At 39.2% G+C, this 19,413-nt stretch overlaps 2 protein-coding genes across 5 annotated transcripts in view; one reads left to right on the top strand and one right to left on the bottom strand.

Annotated features, from left to right (window-relative positions):
- Positions 1-19,413, bottom strand: part of nt5dc1 (5'-nucleotidase domain containing 1) — a 611,704-nt gene that overhangs the window by 318,871 nt on the left and 273,420 nt on the right. The window lies entirely within an intron of this gene.
- Positions 4,401-18,618, top strand: LOC140733718 (uncharacterized). Of its 4 annotated transcripts, none has more exons than XM_073057426.1 (4): positions 4,401-4,547; positions 5,164-5,263; positions 12,266-12,328; positions 15,754-18,618. In XM_073057426.1, the coding sequence occupies exons 1-4, from the start codon at positions 4,542-4,544 to the stop codon at positions 17,586-17,588; spliced, it is 2,004 nt and encodes a 667-aa protein (XP_072913527.1). In that variant the 5' UTR covers positions 4,401-4,541; the 3' UTR covers positions 17,589-18,618. The 4 variants fall into 4 exon arrangements, with proteins under 4 accessions (XP_072913527.1, XP_072913531.1, XP_072913528.1 ...); XM_073057427.1 differs by having other exon boundaries at positions 4,412-4,543; XM_073057429.1 differs by lacking the exon at positions 4,401-4,547 and adding an exon at positions 4,834-4,911.

The raw sequence follows: 19,413 nt of genomic DNA, 5'->3' as shown, positions 1-19,413 counted from the left end.
TTAACTGCCTAATGACAGAAATTTCTAAGATAACCTGAAGTTTTGTTTTAATAGCCCTATAGTGCCTTCCAGAAGGGAGCTATCACAAAAGGCATTTTGCTGGCAGGGTGGTGTTCACAATGATATTTCCTACCCACTTTCTTATCCTGGACACATGGAAAGACTGTGGTGATTGTAGACTGCAGCCAATAACATTTTCTTGAACATTTATTGCAAGGAACAAAAAAACTTGCCCCCTTTACCTCATTTCAGCTAAGCTTTTCCCAACGAATTTTCTTTCCTGGTGACATTGTCGGGTACAGTCATCTTCATTATGCAAGTTCAAATCTACCAACCCCAACATGCTTTACAAAGTCTACACTCAGCACTGCTACAGCTGAAATTTGCTGGGTTTGTTTTCAAAGTCCTAAGTGTATTGTGGACTCTCTAATCTGTGGTTATCTCCACAACACCTCCAAATTATAATCCTAATGGGTTTCCTCAGAAAAGACATGAATAAATGAGATTACAGTACAGGTGACTCAGGTTCATTTCCCACCGCTGCCTGTAAGGAGTTAGTACATTCTCCACGTGACTACATGGGTTTCCTCCGGGTGCTCTGGCTTCCTCCCACATTTCAAAGATGTACTAGTTGGTAAGTTAATTAGTCATTGTAAATTGTTCCATGATTAAACTAGGGTTAAATCGGGGGATTGCTGAGTGGTCAGTTCATAGGGCTGGAAAGGCCTGTTCCACGATGTAAATAAATAAATTTAGTTTGCAATATGATAGCAAAAGAGAACAGATATAGAAACATAGAAACAGAGAAAATAGGTGCAGGAGTAGGCCATTCGGCCCTTCGAGCCTGCACCGCCATTCAGTATGATCATGGCTGATCGTCCAACTCAGAACCCTGTATCTGCTTTCTCTCCATACCCCCTGATCCCTTTAGCCACAAGGGCCATATCTAACTTCCTCTTAAATATAGCCAATGAACCGGCCTCAACTGGTTCCTGTGGCAGAGAATTCCACAGATTCACCACTCTCTGTGTGAAGATGTTTTTTCTCATCTCGGTCCTAAAAGGCTTCCCCTTTATCCTTAAACTGTGACCCCTCGTTCTGGACTTCCCCAACATCGGAAACAATCTTCCTGCATCTAGCCTGTCCAATCCCTTTAGAATTTTATACGTTTCAATAAGATTCCCCCTCAATCTTCTAAATTCCAGTGAGTATAAGCCTAGTCGACCCAGTCTTTCTTCATATGAAAGTCCTGCCATTCCAGGAATCAATCTGGTGAACCTTCTCTGTACTCCCTCTATGGCAAGAATGTCTTTCCTCAAATTAGGGGACCAAAACTGCACACAATATTCTAGGTGCGGTCTCACCAAGGCCTTGTACAACTGCAGTAGAACCTTCCTGCTCCTGTACTCAAATCCTTTTGGTATGAATGCCAACATACCATTTGCCTTTTTCACCGCCTGCTGTACCTGCATGCCCACCTTAAATGACTGGTGTACAATGACACCCAGGTCTCGTTGCATCTCCCCTTTTCCTAATCGGCCACCGTTCAGATAATAATCTGTTTTCCTGTTCTTGCAACCAAAGTGGATGCAGGTATATCATTACTGAATATGAAATTAGGTTTGAGAGGGGAAGTGTAGATTCACAGACTAAAATGTTAAATGAAGTTCAAAGGATAACAAAATAAATGTTGAGTAAACGAAGTTGATTATTAATATAAGAATAATGGGCAGTATTAATTAAAGTTCTTGGTAAATGACAAAACACATATACCTTAAAAGTAAAAAGACACATTCTGTATCACAATCAAAATATGATGTGAGATTAACAATTGATAAGAAAAAACAGGCACAAATGTAATGGAAAATGGAAAGTAAAAAGATTGAATGGAAAAATATGACATAACATGACAAAATAAGAAACAACTGGTTCTATATATGCATATATATACAGGGTCCTGTTCACCCTGTACACATCTGACTTCCAATATAACTCGGAGTCCTGCCATGTGCAGAAGTTCGCTGATGACACGGCCATAGTGGGGTGTGTCAGGAATGGACAGGAGGAGGAGTATAGGAAACTGATACAGGACTTTGTGATATGGTGCAACTCAAACTACCTGCGTCTCAATGTCACCAAGACCAAGGAGATGGTGGTGGACTTTAGGAGATCTAGGCCTCATATGGAGCCAGTGATCATTAATGGAGAATGTGTGGAGCAGGTTAAGACCTACAAGTATCTGGGAGTACAGTTGGACGAGAAGCTAGACTGGACTGCCAACACAGATGCCTTGTGCAGGAAGGCACAGAGTCGACTGTACTTCCTTAGAAGGTTGGCGTCATTCAATGTCTGCAGTGAGATGCTGAAGATGTTCTATAGGTCAGTTGTTGAGAGCGCCCTCTTCTTTGTGGTGGCGTGTTGGGGAGGAAGCATTAAGAAGAAGGACGCCTCACGTCTTAATAAGCTGATAAGGAAGGCGGGCTCTGTCGTGGGCAAAGTACTGGAGAGTTTAACATCGGTAGCTGAGCGAAGGGCGCTGAGTAGGCTACGGTCAATTATGGAAAACCCTGAACATCCTCTACATAGCACCATCCAGAGACAGAGAAGCAGTTTCAGCGACAGGTTACTGTCGATGCAATGCTCCTCAGACAGGATGAAGAGGTCAATACTCCCCAATGCCATTAGGCTTTACAATTCAACTGCCAGGACTTAAGAACTTTTTTTAAAGCTATTATTAATGCTTTTTGAGTTAGTGATTTAGATGCATATCATATTATTACTGAGTTAAGTATTGTATGTAATGAGTTTTTGCTACAACAAGTGTATGGGACATTGGAAAAAATGTTGAATTTCCCCATGGGGATGAATAAAGTATCTATCTATCTATCTATCTATTCAGATTCAGATTTATCACATGTGTAGTGACTACTTGAAAAACAACAATAAAATCATTTGACTTCTCATGCAAAAATAATTGGATCAAAGATTAGCATAACTGAATTAAATTCAAACAGAGATGAACGGTCAAAGCTGAGCGTAATTGGATCAAATTCAAACAAGAATGAGCAGTCATGTCACCAAGCAGATGAACTGGTGATTATATTCGTATTATTTGAACCATCACCCATCACCAAGCATTGCAAGCCACCCAAACCCATGTAACAAATCACACCTTAACCCAGAGTAAGGATACGCAACATAAATACAATACAGACTGACAATAAGTCGATACACAGCTCCTACAACATGTACTTCAAAGCCTACAGTGAAATGCATTGTTTGCTTTGATGACCAACATACCCAAGGAAGTGCTGAGGGCCGCCCGCAAGTGTCACCACACATTCCGGTGGCAACATAGCAGGCCCACTATATGTTCTTCAACACGTAGTTCTAAAGAGTGTGTTAATCATATCTGTCATCACCGAGAGTGAACATACTCTTAGACACGTGAGATCCAATAAAAGAAAATCATTAGGTGATAATACAAAAGTACATCCAATCCAAGGAAGACATATCAGAAGAATTTGATCAAGACGTGCTGTGATATTGAGAAATATGGAGGGGTTCAATCATCACCAAGTGAGTAGCATTCATCATTTACTCAAGTCAAAAGATTGCAGGCTTGAACGCCATTCTTGAGACTTGTGCACACAACAATCTTGGCTGCCATCACACAGTAATAATGAGCAGACACTGCAATGTGGAGGTATCAGCCAATAGATGTATTTATGTCTTAGTTCATGGATATTGATGGAAATTAATTACAGAAACAAGAAAACTGCTGGTCAATTCCCTTGTGACTTAGAACATAGAACATAGAATAGTACAGCACATTACAGGCCCTTCGGCCCACAATGTTGTGCCGACCCTCAAACCCTGCCTCCCATTTAACCCCCTGGCTTAAATTCCTCCATATACCTGTCTAGTAGTCTCTTAAACTTCACTAGTGTATCTGCCTCCATCTGACTTGTTAGTGACCATCTCTTTCTGTTTCTTGTTACACTCCTTGTTCTCACATAATCATAATTTTGTTATGGCAACTGTGCAACAAGGGAGCATGCATTGAATGGCAGTTAGTTTTGATCAACCAGATTGGAACTTCCACATGCAGAACTTATATATATTTAGATTACTATGTCTGAGACAAGCTTTAATAGATCTGTGGTAGTTCCCACTATGCTTCACAAGTACAGTTGATGTTTAAATCCAATCAAAGTATGCAAGTCATTCACAACTCAATCCAGAAAGCTGTTCCACATTTGTGTCTGCAATGAGGAGAGCAATGCCAATGAAGGCAAGGCAACTCAAAACCAAAGAAACCACAGACCTGATAAAACCTGTCAATGGGAAAAATGAAGCAGCATAATTGGTATTTCCACTTGAAAGGAGGAGCTTCTGAATATACTGTTGTGTGAGTAAGCATTCTCTTATAAAAAGCAACATGTATTGTTTCAGAAAAGATTTCTTCATTGGACACCCCACTATTTCAAAGGATAAATTATTGGGAGACTGCACTGAATCAAGATTTTGAAGATTTTAAAATGTCGGTATGTTTATTAAACTTTAATTGTCATTCTAGTTCTATGGTGCTACATTAACAGAATAATAGGTTTCTGGAATTTAAAGTACTCTACATACCAAATACACTGGGAGACCACTGTTAAGCAATAGATAAGAGAGTCTGCAGATGCTGAAAATCCAGAGTAACACGCACTAAATGCGGAGGAATTCAAGAGGTCAGACAGCATCTACGGAAAGGAATAAACAGTCAACATTTCAGACGAGACCCTTCTTCAGAACTGATAAAGTTCTACACTTACTGAGTCTTGATGAAGGATCTCAGCCCAAAACGTTGACTGTTTATTCCTTTCCATAGATGCTGCCTGACCTGTTGATTTCCTCCAGCATTTTGTGTGTGTTAGCATAAGAACTTAAATGTTGTAATTGTTAGCAGTTTTAAAACTATAAATGATATTAACTTTTCAAATATTGAAGGAGAATGCAACAATTCACAATTCTTGCAATGTATTATTTTCTTATAGATAATTTATATCCTGCAATAGTTTTATCTTGAATACAGTGCTACTCTGGGTTTATAAATAACTACATTGGTTCACAAATTCCTTTCTATCAATATTCAAAATATCTATAAATCCTTTACAGATCTTAACAAAAAAGATGGCTCCAAAAGAGGCTGGTGCATATCTGTTGCTATTAACTGCTACCTTGGTCAATGGACTTGGATATCATAGATATACTAATGGTAAGTGTTTATGTTGTAGTCATTGTGAGTTTTAATAAATTAAATCATTCAAAATGACAGCTCTGTGCAGCTCTGTTGAATCTTCAGGTCTTTGTTTCTTTTCTCTGAATGATAGTTTGGGCAACTAATTTTAATTTTAATTTTCTTCCCACAAACCTTATTTTTCTATATCCTCGACGCCAGGTCCTCAGATTGCACATAACTAAATTGAGCAGAGAAACCTTTAAAGCATCTATCTGCTGATGCACTTTTCCAGACAACATGGAATATAAAAGGGCTCAGAATGGCATATCCTGTCCCTCCCAAAACCAAATACTTCACCAACTCCTCAGACAACTAGGGTGAAACTGGGTCACTCCTGCACAAACTTGCAGCCAAGTAATTACTGGTATAACAGGCAGGCACTCTGCTTCATCAATCCATATTATAATTCCAATTGTCTTTGTAAACATAGACAGAATGAAATGGTCGACCACCACAATTAGCAAATATCAAGCAACGGGGTATTATCCTTGCAGATCAAAGCTCGTAGGAGCAACTTTCTTAAGTGGACTATGTTAATGCTGTGCAATTCTTGTGATAAGTAACTAAGAAAGTTATATAAAAATAGATTTTCTTCAGATACTTTGTCATCATATTGGCTTATTTAAACTTCAAAAGTCTGGAAGATCTTCAACAAAGCTTTATTTTTGAAATGGCAAAAGTCATTGCCAATAAACTGATGAATGTCTGATACTGAATACGATGAAAGGTCAGAGGTTGCAATAAAATCATGATAAAGTAAAGGAAAATCTGTGTCTGCACAGATCGAGTCGTATCTATTTTTAATGTAAATTCCAATTTGAATTATGTTAGTTCAAACTCTGTGCTACAAAACTGGCATACACATGTCAGAAAAAGGTCAGCTCATTGGTGTTGAATAATGAAAATAGCAGGTTAGGTATTAAATGGTGTTAGGTTCGATACTGTTAGGTACTTTATATTTAAATTAGAATGGCTCGGTCACAGAGTTTGTTTTCTAATTGAAAAGTGCAACTGGATGTTTTACAGTGTTAAACACGCCACATGGCGCATGTTGTCGTTGACGTACATAATCCATAGGGAGCGACTTTATTGTTGAAAAGTAACTCATCTAAGCTAAACCAAATGTATTTACATAATAGCAAATTGCACCATACTTGATAAAAATATGTAGCTCACTGAAATCTAGTGTAAAATCAAAAAATAAATTCTGAATTGTATTTATCCTTAGGAAAGAATTATAAAAAGTATCCGAGAATTTCCGCAACTCTGGTTACGTAGGACCAGGACAAAATTTCTATGTCACTTACACCCAATGTTCCAAGACTTAGACTAGAGGTATAATAACTTAATTTCAACACTGTTTTGGCAAAGCTTTCAAGAAATTTTATCCAAATTGCTTTAAACAATCATAATGCCACAACCGAGGAAAAAGCAAATCAAGAAAAGCAACATGTTAGTAGCACTGACACATTCCTAAACTTAAAATTATCGTTCAATTACCTCCCCAATACAAGGCATAAGCATCACAAACCACGGTCATTGCTGACCACTCTGCATTAATAACTTATGATTATTAAGATACTCTATTAGTGGGATGTAAATTTGCCACGTGTTCAAAGATCAAACTAAATTTATTATCAAAGTACATAAATATCACCATATACAACCCTGAGCTTCTTTTTCTTGTGGGCATACTCAATAAATCTATAGAATAATAACCATAACAGAAACAATGAAAGACTGCCCAATGAAAGCATTCAACCTGAGTGCAGAAGACAACAAACTGTGCAATTATAAAAAGAAAGAAATAATAATAATAAATAAATAAACAATAAATACTGAAAACAAAAGATGAAGAGTCCTTAAAAGTGAGTCCATAGTTGTGGGAACATTTCAATGATGAAGTTGAAGTTGAGTGAAGTTGATGACTGAAGGGTAATAACTGTTCCTGAACTTGGTGGTGAGAGTCCTGAGGCTCTTGTACCTTCTTCCTGATGACAGCAGTGAGAAGAGAGAATGTTCTGCATAGTAGGGTCCTTGATGATGTATGCTTTACAAATCCAAGTCTTTCAGCTTTCTTTCCAAATCCAAAACATGCAGTCCTGACGGAGGGTCTCCGCCCGAAACGTCGACAGCGCTTCTTCCTATAGATGCTGCCTGGCCTGCTGCGTTCCACCAGCATTTTGTGTGTGTTGCCTGCTGGTTATTTGTTTTTTATTAATGTTCCTGATGGAGTTGGGTTGCAGATGAATCATTTAGTGAGATGAACACAGTTAGATGCAAATCCTTATTGTGAACATTCTGAGTTCTATCAGGGGCAAGGTACTGAACAGATGCAAGACCATTAACAGGGGATAATGAACTGAGTATGATATTTACTTATTACAAAGTGGTAAAAATAAAAGGCACAGTTCCACCCTACTATTAACCATCATTGAAAATTAGAGTTTGGTAGCGGTTTATTATTGTCACATGTACCGGGATACAGTGAAAAGTGCTGCTTCGTTTGCAGCCATCCAAACAGAATCCACATCATTATTAAAAAGGAAAATAGATTACAAAAAATAGTATTTCAGTTGCAGAGAAAGTGTAGTACAGGTAGACAATACAGTATAAGGCCCACAACAAGGTACATTGCGGGATCAAGTACTTATCTTTCAACATAGGAGAGATCTGATAGAAGTGGGATAGAAACTATCCTTACGCCTGGTGGTACATGCTCTCAAATGTTTATACCTTCTGTCTGACAGGAAAGAGGGGAGGGTAGAGGAGAACGAATCAGTGGGGAGGTCGGGGTCCTAGTTTCTGTTGGCTGTTCTTTTGAATCTGCAGTACGCATAGACAGAGCAGATGGAGGGCAGGCTGCACTTCACAATGGACTGGGCCGCATTCAACACTCAAAAATCATAAATCAGTGCACAATAGATCAGGATCCATTCAGAACTCACAAATCACACATCAGTGGATCTCCATGGAGGGAGGAGGTTCTTGTTTCTGTTGGCTGTTTTTCTGAAGCAGAAGGAACTGTAGACAGAGTGGATGGAGAACAAGCTGCAGTGCACAATGGAATGGGCTGCGTTCATAACACTCTTGGGCAGAACAGTTGCCATACCAAAGATTCAAAGTTGAGGTTATTGTCATATGCACAGGCCCAATGAAATCACTGAAGCGGCATTAGAGGCATATAGTGTCATGTAAGCAGTTTTCATAAGAAAAACATAATTAAACATTAGCTATACACTATTTTTACAAGAAGAACACAATTATAATAAAATCGCAAAGGATATTTTGGTGCAAGATAGTCAAGGAGTTGTTGAACTGTAGTGATAAGGGCCTGCTGGTTGATTCAAGAATTGAATGGTAGAAGGGAAGTAGCTTTTCTTAAATGTAGTGGTGTGGGACTTCAAGCTCCTGTACCTCTTGTGAAAAGATGGCATGGCCCAGATGATGGAGGTCTTTAATGATGAACACTGAGGCACTGCTTCCTGATGCTAAAAAGTTGTAAGGCGTCCATATAGTGGGCTTCCTACGGTGAGTCTGTAAAAATTGGTAACAGTCATCCAGAACATGGTAAGTGTAATGTTCTCGCTCGGGTGTGACGTAACGCCGAGGTAAACGTCGAGATAAACCAGAGTCAATGCAAACAAGGCCGCAGTAAGATTAACCATTTACTGTTCACTCTTCACATTAACGTATGGTGAAAACTGTTGATAAAACAATACAAGATTGGTACAGTGTTTGTTTCCTTCTAAATATCACATTTACATTGTGAATACTTGCAAAGGTAAAACTACAATAACTACATTACATTAAAGTGCAGCATACAGTCAGAATCTAGCTGCTCCATTGACTGCTTTAGATACACTTCAATACAAACTATCCCGACTCTTTAACTAACGAAAACATAAACCTTACCGACCGTCGTTACTTTTAACAGAATCGGCGTTAACATTTTAACTCAACGTATCGATTATCTAATGACTTACAGCGTTGCTTTCACTGTGTCTTTGGTGCATAGAGAAAACCTAACCGGCGCTATGGTGGCACATGTGAGTGACCCCTACCCTTGCGTATATCTCAAACCGGTATTTTCCCACAAGACGCGGCGAACCCGGATGTGACGTCATCGCAGCCGCGATGTAATACAGACAAATAAATTGATTTAAACAATCCTAACTTTAACTAGAAAAATGCTAACAAATTACTAAGCGAAAATATTATAAACTAAATAACTGCCATAAAGGCAGCACAGTAAGTTTTTTTAATCTTCTGAAGAAGTAGATGTGCCATAAACTGATGCCAATAGCAAGCTGTGTCCATGCTGGACATGTTCATCAGGAACAGACATAGAGGGTATATCTTGTTTTCCCTCTGCACCTTGATAATGGGCAGCAATTACTAGGCCAAAGGCCGATCCCTGGATTGCCTCTGATATGTTTTATCAGAAGGCAAAGCTGAAAGTGGGCTTTGTTTCCTGTTAAATCTTTGAAAAGTTTTAAGAAATACTTCTAGAAGCTATTAAGAGTAAAATAATATTTTGTACATAGTTAGTTAATTAAATCTTATTGTAATTATAAACCATTAAAATGTTAAAGGAACATAATTTAAAAAAAAAATAGTGGCCAATAATCGCTACAGAAATGAATGAAGTCATCAATCCTACATCAAGACCCAAATACTATGCAAACCTGAAACAAAAGTAATACAGGCAAATTAAAGAAACAAGAAGTTTACAAAATAATAGGTACCATATAGATATTAAAACCTACCAGTGAGGCATCAGTTGCTAATAATCACTTATTGTTAAAACCAATGGCCAGAAGGAAAAAAAACTACCATGGCAATAATGAAACAAAATAATTGTGCTTAAAGTTCTTCTTAAGTACGCACTTAATTTAAATTATAAGACCGTAAGATACAGGAGCAGAATTAGTCCACTTGACCCATCAAGTCCGTTGTGCCATTTCATCATGGCTGATCAACTTTCCCTCTCAGCCCCAATCTCCTGCTTTCTCCCCATATCCCATCATGCCCTGACTAAGCAAGAATCTATCAAACTCTGTCTTAAGTATATCTAAGGACTTGCCCTCCAAGTTGTTGTTGCAACAAATTTTAGAGATTCGCTACTCTATGGCTAAGTAAATATTTCCTCATTTCTGTTCTAAATGAATGTCTCTTAATTTTGAGGTGATGTCCTCTGGTCTTAGACTCTCCCTGCCACAAGAAACATCTCCACATCCACTCTATCAAGGCCTTTATTTTTTATTATTTTGCAATATTTCCAGTAGTAATTATTCTGGCTGAATCTTATGGCATCATCCAGTGGCAATATCTTGGTTTATTTTCAACAGCTTGAGTAACAGACCTTGGCCTTTCAGCTGAGTTTCTCAAATGAAACTCTTTCCAAACAAAAGTAATGTGCTCCTATTAAGAATAAATATGATCAAACTTACTATTATAATACTATTTAGTTTGCTTTGCAAAAATTTAACATTAACCAGTGTGCTTTGCAGTTATTTTAGATTAGGGAATCTAATTATTGTTAAGAAAGAATATTCTATTAGTTCCACATAATAGATTCATGAATGGTAAGTCTTTCTTCTGCTCATAATTGGTTAAATATTCACCCACGTGGTCCTGACGTGGCTTAGTCAGAAGGGTGTGGTGCAGTGTTCATGGTCAATCCAGACAGTCCAGTGTAACGAATGTGGCATTGCCAGTGGTTAAGATATCTGGGCCTGTGAACTCAATTCAACCCAAAGGCATTTTGTTTATTAAGGAGATAAAATAAAAACTAAAAAAATGTAAAACAGGTTGCATAAGTATTATTAAAATATAAAAAGAATTGTCAATGGTAACCTTGCTTTAATTAACTAAAAATATAGTTCTAATTATATATATAATATAGTCTATTGTATTTTATATCTAACAATATAATCTTTCTTAATATCTAACTTTAACCATAAAGAGAGAAAAAATAGAAGTCAATATTAGTTCTTCATTGCAGGTTTGAAAAGAACTGTATGTAAAATATGGGTTAATTTTTTGATTTTCTGTTTACTTTTTATTCATATACAGCTTGATTAAAATCAGCACTAAAATAATTTAGCAAGGCAGGGAAATGGCTCAAGTAATTGGGTCAAAAATGTTTTACTACAAAACTGATACCAACTTCAGCCATTGCTGCTCTGCTGTTATCTCTGCTAGTGTCCCCTACCAATCAACTTTGATCAGCTCCTCTCACATGCCTCTTTTTAACCCACTGTAATACTGATACATCTGACTTTAGTTTCTCCTTCTTAAATTGCAAGGTGAAGTCTATCATATTACACTCACTGTCATCTAAGGGTATCTTTACCTTAAGCTCCCTAATCAAATCCAGTTCATTTCACAACACCCAATCCAGAATAGCCTTTTCCCTAGTGGGCTCAACTACAAGCTGCTCTAACATGCCATCTTATAAGCATTCTACAAATTCTCCCTCTTGGAATCCAGCACCAACCTGATTTTCTACAATCTACCTGCATATTGAAATCCCCCATGTGTATGGTAACATTTCCCTTTTGACATATTCTTTCTATCTCATGTTGTTATTTGTAGCCCATATCCTGGGTACTGTTTGGCGGCCCATATATAACTTCCGTCAGAAATTAAAGCTCATCAGGGAGTTAAAGTTTGAACATAAATCAAAAGTTGGCTTGGTGATAAAAAGATGTACCCTTTTTTTAATGAGTTACTAAATACAAACTTTTAATGCAACATTAGTTACATGCGAGGAGGTGAGAGAATTTTAACCATGATATTCATATTTCTTCTTCACTAGGAACATGAATGAACATAAATTATTGCAGAACTGCCAAAAGATCATTTGTGGCAATCCAGTTCTAGATATTACTTCTGTGCTTGTATGTGAACCCAAAGTAACAAATGAAAATATTCATCAAGTTCCATAGTGCTTTGTTGACTTTTCCAAAACAGGTCAACGAAGCATAGATCGAAGTTCTGAAAGTTCGGAAGAAAACCGCTTGTCTATCCCCGGAGGTGAGAAGTAGGCTTGTATTACACAGAGAATTGCATTGTCCATTAATAATTCTTAATAGAAGTAAGATTATTGTAGGGGAATAAGAAATCTAGTTTATTTACATGATGTGTTTTTGTCACATCAACTCCAATTATGCCCTTAATTTGTTAGTAAACTTTCCTATCAATTTTACTCACTTCTTAATGACTTCCTCAGAACAATTTACTAAACGAATGTGGTGCGCCACTTATCATTGTAATGTTAGGTAAATGATTTCAAACTCCAACTTTCCAGATTTCCATTACTATCAGTTTTCTGTCATCATCTCTCGTCTCTGCAAACACATCTTTCCACAATTACCAGTTCTTCTTTTTACCATTAGATCACTAATTATAAAACACTATCACTGAGTTCTTGGAGTTGCAAAGAAATTGTGATTTGCCCCAACTATTAAAATCAGCTACAATATTCAAAGTTCAAAGTAAATATAGAAATATAATAGAATTTTACAAAAACCTGTACAGAAATAGACAAAGTGTATCAACCAAGGTCTAAAAGAAGTGTTAGGGGAGCATTAAAGTGGATGGTATGTTGCTGCTGAGTTATGCTTTGTTGAAACTGTTAGCTGTTAAGGTATGCTTGGATCAACAACAGCATCCTATGCTTTATTTTGGTCTAAAACTGTTAGACTGTTAAGGTATGCTTGGATCCTGTGCTTTCTCAATGGGAGGAGTTTTGTTTCAATTTGTTTCACTACTACTAGACTTTTATTCCTCAATACACTCTACCCAGTCAGAATAGGGGGACATCGATTTAAAACAGAAATGAGGAGGAATCTCTTGAGCCAGAGGGTAATGAATTTGTGGAATTCATTGCCACAGATGGCTGTGGAGGCCAAGACTTTGGATTATATTTAAGGCAACATTTGATAGGTTCTTGATTAGCTAAGGCAAAGGTTATGGGGAGAAAGCACGATAAAGGGGTTGAGAGTAATAATAAGTCAGCCATGATGGAATGGCAGAGCAGACTCAACTGGCCAAATGGCCTAATTCTGCTCTTAAGATCAATACTCTATGTACTTATGGATCACTTGATACCCACAGCAATTAAAAAGTATGGTGAAACATGAAATCTTAAGTAAAAACACAAGATTCTAGAGATACCTGCCATAAATCTCCAGCAATTTCTGTTTTTGTTATGTCATGTAGCTTTAGCCTAGTGACAGTCTGAACAAGACAGAGAAATAACAGGACATAGAAACTCAAATGTACTGACAGCTTCATCTAAAAAGCAAAGCAAGCCAACTGGAGCTCATTTTGACGTCAAAAATCAGAGTTGAAATTTTCTCATTTGGATGGCACTCAGAGCAAAAGTAAGATTTCAGGTCTCAATATCGCAACAAGACTATGAAATCTTTGAAGGGGGTGCGAAGTAATTTACCAGGATGATAACAGAACTTGAAGATTTTCCACTGTCAAGAAGACCGAGCAGACTGAGGCACACTTCTCTGAAGAAGACAAAAGGTAAAACCAACCTGGTAGAGATCCATAACATAATGAAAGGGTTTAACTGGGTAAACTTGTAGAAGTTTGCCAACAGTTGCAGCCATCAGTTCCTGGACTTCTGGCCAGATGCATAGACTATTAATCAGGGAGAGCTAAACAAGTAGTTATGCATCATGCTGTGGCCTTTTTCTGTGATGTTGCAACAACTTAACTACTGGCACTACATCATAGGCAGAGGTGGGGAAAGTGATCACAATGATGAACAACAAAAGGGAATAAAAATTTCTAAACACAAGGAGATTCTGCAGATGGTGGAAATATTGAGCAACACGCACAAAATGCTTGAGGAATTCAGCAAGTCAGGGAGCATCCATGCAGGGGAATGAACAGTCAACGTTTCAGGCCGACACCGTTCATCAGGATTCTATTCTAGCATGGGGCAGAAACTTACATCTATGGACTGCTGTAAATTTTCAATCAATGAAGTATCTATTAGAGATTGTCACAGGTGTTATACAGGTAATAATGAAGGCAATTTGTGCAGAGACAAGTTTCTAAAACAGCCATGTTGTAGTGATGAGATACATTGAAATTTGAGGTATAATTATTGCCCAGGATATCCCTTGGTTCATTCTGAAAAAGAACAATGGATCTTTTCTTCCCCAAAGACACTGCCTGACCTGTTGAATTCCCCTGGCTCTTTGTGCTTGCTGCTAAAGATGAACCGGATTTCTGTATAATATCATGGTTAAATGAAGCCACCTCTGACATTCTGGTAATCCCACAGCACCACAGTGAAGTGTCGGCCTATATATCCACGCCCAAGTATCTGGACTGGAAGTTGGCCTCATAAGGGGAAGGGATACAAACCTGGCATTAATATACAATTCCTTCTACGTATATAAACCTGGGAAAGTAGAACTTTTAAATTATTAAAACCAAATCTGTTCCAAGGATTTGTGTAACAGCAGAATAATTGTCTCAAGTTCTTGCAATAAACTTACTCACACTCCATTATTTTTTATAAACCTGCTAAATATCTGCTTCTTTACTGGTATAGCTCATGCTAATAAGTTACTAACTTTTGTAAATATGTAAGAAAGAAAAATCATCATAAGCTTCACATTACTGTGCATTTCTATTCATTTCTTGAAATAGACCTTACGGTCATAAGATGCAGGAGCAGAATGAGGCCATTTGGCCCATCACGTCCACTCCGCCATCTCATCATGGCTGGTCCATCTCTCTCTCAGCCCCAATCTCCAGCCTTCTCCCCATATTCATTCATGCCCTGACTAATCAAGAATCTATCAACCTCTGCCTTAAATATATCCAACAACCTGGCCTCTACAGCTGACGGTGGCAACAAACACCACAGATACCCCACTGATTGGCTAAAGAAGTTCCTCTTCATCTCTATTCTAAATTGACATCCCTCTATTTTGAGGCTGTGTCCTCTGGTCTTAGACTCCCCCACCATAGGAACCATCCTCTCCAAATCTACTCTATTAAGGAGTTTCAACATTCAATAGGTTTCAATAAGACCCCCTTCATCCCTCTGGATTCCACTGATAAGTTTTGTGAACCTCCTTTGAACCCTCTTCAATGTCAGCACATCCTTTCTTAAATAAGGGGCCCAAAACTGCTCACAATACTTCAAATTAGGCCTCACCAGCGTCTTATAAAGCCTTAACATTACATCCTTGCTTCTACATTCTCAAAGGTTCAAAGTAAATTTTATCATCATAGGACAATAAGATCACCACATCCAATCCTGAGATTCTTTATCCCGCAGGCATACTCAGCAAATCTATGTAATCCTCCAAAACGTACATCCTTAAAAAGGGTAATATTGAAATCAGTACAACTCTTATAATGTAGCAATATAAATATAGTCAATACCATAATCTAAACTAGATCTCTTCATTTTGTATTAACAGTGAGATGGCATCGAGGACCACAAGGTCCACGAGGATACCCTGGTCCACCAGGTCCACCAGGATACCCAGGAAAAACAGGTGCTGGAATTCAAGGACCGCCAGGCCCACCAGGACAGCCAGGCCCACACGGGCTGCCAGGCATAGGGAAGCAGGGTGCTCCAGGACCACCAGGAAAGACAGGTGAAAGAGGCGACCAGGGACCAAAAGGCAACTTGGGATCTCCTGGCATGCAAGGACAGAAAGGTTCACCAGGTCCAAGAGGATTTCCAGGGCCAAATGGATTGTCCATTCCTGGTAAACCAGGTGCGCCAGGGCCATCAGGTGCTCCAGGACCAATAGGTCCACCTGGCGAGAAAGGAGAACCAGGGAACCCTGGTCCAATTGGTGAAAAGGGAGAAAGAGGAGTTGGAATACCGGGCCGTGCAGGTGAAAGGGGTCCTCCTGGGCCACCAGGACCGCAAGGAATTCGTGGTGAAACAGGATATGGAAAACCAGGAGTGACAGGCCTTCCTGGAAAGCCAGGAGAGAAAGGTGAAAAAGGCTCACCAGGTTCACCTGGATTTTCAGGTGCACCAGGTCAAAAAGGGCCCCCTGGGTTACCTGGACCACCAGGTATTGGAAAGCCTGGAGAAGATGGCAGACCAGGGTTATCAGGACCTCCTGGACCCGATGGTCCACCTGGTGCCCAAGGTGTACCCGGTGAACCTGGACTTCCAGGTTTTGGGAGACCGGGTCAACCAGGACCTAAAGGGGACCCAGGTGCTCCAGGCCCTGCCGGATATCCTGGAGAGAAAGGCGAGAAAGGTGCCGCAGGTAATCCTGGAGCCTCTGGACTTTTAGGACCATCTGGTCCACCTGGGCCTGAAGGTCTACGAGGTGCACCCGGTCCACCTGGAGCACCAGGAGCTAAAGGGGCACAGGGCCCAGCAGGTGCTCAAGGTTATCAGGGACCAAAGGGTGAGATGGGTCCAGGGGGTGCCCCAGGCAAGTCAGGAATTCCAGGAGAACCTGGTCTGCCAGGACCTGAAGGTCCAGTGGGACCACCTGGTCAAAAAGGTGCCATTGGACCCATTGGCCCACCTGGAAAAACAGGTGAACCTGGTGCTCAAGGTCTTCCAGGGCCACCAGGATTTGCCGGTGAGGTTGGACTGGAAGGGCCCCCTGGACCTCCTGGTTCAAGAGGCCCTCCTGGTTACCAAGGACCACCAGGATTCCCTGGTGAAAAAGGAGATCCAGGACCTCCAGGGCCACCAGGACTACCGGGTCTTTCTGCCGGCTTCCTTGAAAAGTTACCTGAAGGAGCACCTGGTCCTCCAGGTCCAGAAGGTCCTCCAGGTCCACCTGGCCCACCTGGTCCACCTGGGCCTCCGGGGGAAAGTGCACAAACAGGAAAGTATGTGGGCTACAATGGCTTCACAGAAGCAGGTGGGGCAAATTCATATCCAGCTTTTACAGCCATCCTTTCAGAATCCTACCCAGCAACACGACAACCAATAGTATTTGATAAAATATTAGCCAATCAAAACAATGACTATGATCCAACAACTGGAATATTTACATGTAAAACGCCAGGTATCTATCAATTCACTTACCATTTACAAGTCAAAGGAGGAAATGTTTGGGCTGGACTGTTCAAAAATCATGAACCCATAATGTACACATATGATGACTATACAGAGGGTTACGTTGATCAAGCCTCAGGGAGTTCTATAATACACTTACGTGAAAATGACCAAGTTTATGTTGAGTTACCTTCAGTTGAGTCCAATGGCTTATATTCATCTGATTATATGCATTCATCCTTCTCGGGATTTTTAATTAGTCAAACTATTTGATGCATGTCAATTATACTGGCAATTTTCCTGGTCGACATCACCTACAAACATCCCAACCCCCACTGCAGCAACGAATAGTTTCTAAATGTTTGTGGGATGCTGCCAATTCACACAGAATATTTTTCAAAAAAGCTTCACAACTAAAATGTTGCTGGATGGAGCCTGTGGGTGAACATTTCCCAACCCTCTTCTATCCAAGGTGGGCTAATGCTGAAACTCCTTTCCACAGCGCTTTATCAAACTGCCCCATTACTGTCTCTGGCTAAATGACAATTAGACTTTTCACTATGATCTATAAAGTTCAGGGAAAATATATCACTAAATTCATATCTATTGCCCACTGTTTCAAAGGAGAATTACTGCCATTCAGTCAACACCACCCTAGCAAAGAAAGACAGCAGAGAATTGATGTTATTTCAAATGTCTTAGTTAAAAATGTTTCTTCCAGAATTTATCACAGTCTCACTTGACCAACTGATCAATAATTATTTTCATCCATAACCCTTCAGATAGAACAAACAGGGGCTTTCCAAATAATTACAACATGCAACCATTCCTCCTGGCAGCAAGAGAACCCAGAGTGTTACAATGAATTAGGTTTCAAGCAGCAAGATCACGCGTTGTGAAATAAGCTGACAAAAAAGTTTGACTATGCTATGTTAAACTGAAGTATCACAATAGAACCTCATTTTTTAAAAAAGCTAGTACTTTAGTATTTTCCACACAGAACTACTCAAAACCAATCTATTCAACGCCAATTATTATTTAAAGGTTTGTCAAATTCTTAATTTACAAATGAATTATTCCAGAATTAAATCACAGGGAGGTGCTATGGATAATAGAAACCCATTTATAACTATAACAGGACTCAACTGGCAATATTGTACATAAAACAAGTATGTTGAACATTTTTTATAAACCCAAGGGCTTACTACCAAAGAAAATAAAAACTGTATTGAAATGCATTAATAGTCACAAAGCATTTTATTATTTCAAAATATGCATAAAAATAAAACTGTTTATGATGTTACTCTGAATTCTGCTTGCTTCTATTCATCCACAATTATACAGAATTTGGCCATGCTGAGCCACATATTGGCAAGATGGGTACATGGCTTCTGAGAAAGTATGGGGGAAGTTAAGTAGAGGTGGAGGGTAGAGATGAACATTTCGATGGCTTGCATTGAGCAGGTAGGAATGGATGAGCCTACTGGTGGAGCTCACCTGCTGTCAGGAGTTCCCAACCTGAGGTCCACAGACCACTTGGTTAATGGTAGGGGCCCATGGCATAAAAGAGGTTGGAAATCACTGCTTTAGAAGAAATTGGTCACTTGCAAGGTCCTCTACTCAGTAGAGTCTACTGCACTGTGCTCAGCAGCTCCTGTGATTGCTTTTTTCCATTTGGTTGAAGAAGCTTCATTTTCCAAGAGGAACAAACTAATAAAAGCTCAATCTAAAACAAGACAATGTCCAAAAACAACATACGGTAACTAACTAAAGGAAATGAAGCTTTACAAAGTGAACTTATCAGAGTAAAGGCATTCATCTAGATGTCATCAGGTGTTATATGATAAGATAAAATGTTATTTATCTCAAAGGAAATTATTGTTGCAATAAATAATCTCAATTATTTGAGACCTGCCAACTGGTACGTCTTTGGATTGTGGGAGGAAACCAGAGGACCAGAGGAAACCCATGCAGTCAGGGGGAGAATGTACACAGTAATGTTTTTGAAAATATTTTAGATATTCAATTGGTTTTTGAAAGATTAGTTGTATTTGACACATGTACATTGAAACTTCGGAACATACAGTGAAATGCATTG

The sequence above is a fragment of the Hemitrygon akajei genome, chromosome 9, assembly GCF_048418815.1.
Source record: "Hemitrygon akajei chromosome 9, sHemAka1.3, whole genome shotgun sequence".
NCBI lineage: Eukaryota > Metazoa > Chordata > Chondrichthyes > Myliobatiformes > Dasyatidae > Hemitrygon > Hemitrygon akajei.
This window is presented reverse-complemented; position numbering and strand designations above follow the sequence as displayed.

What these genes read in the sequence shown, in the direction of transcription:
- LOC140733718 (XM_073057426.1), top strand. An exon ending in ATATCATAGATATACTAATG is followed by an intron (nt 5,264 to 12,265) that starts GTAAGTGTTTAT and finishes TTTCCAAAACAG; the next exon opens with GTCAACGAAGCATAGATCGA. An exon ending in CCGCTTGTCTATCCCCGGAG is followed by an intron (nt 12,329 to 15,753) that starts GTGAGAAGTAGG and finishes TTGTATTAACAG; the next exon opens with TGAGATGGCATCGAGGACCA.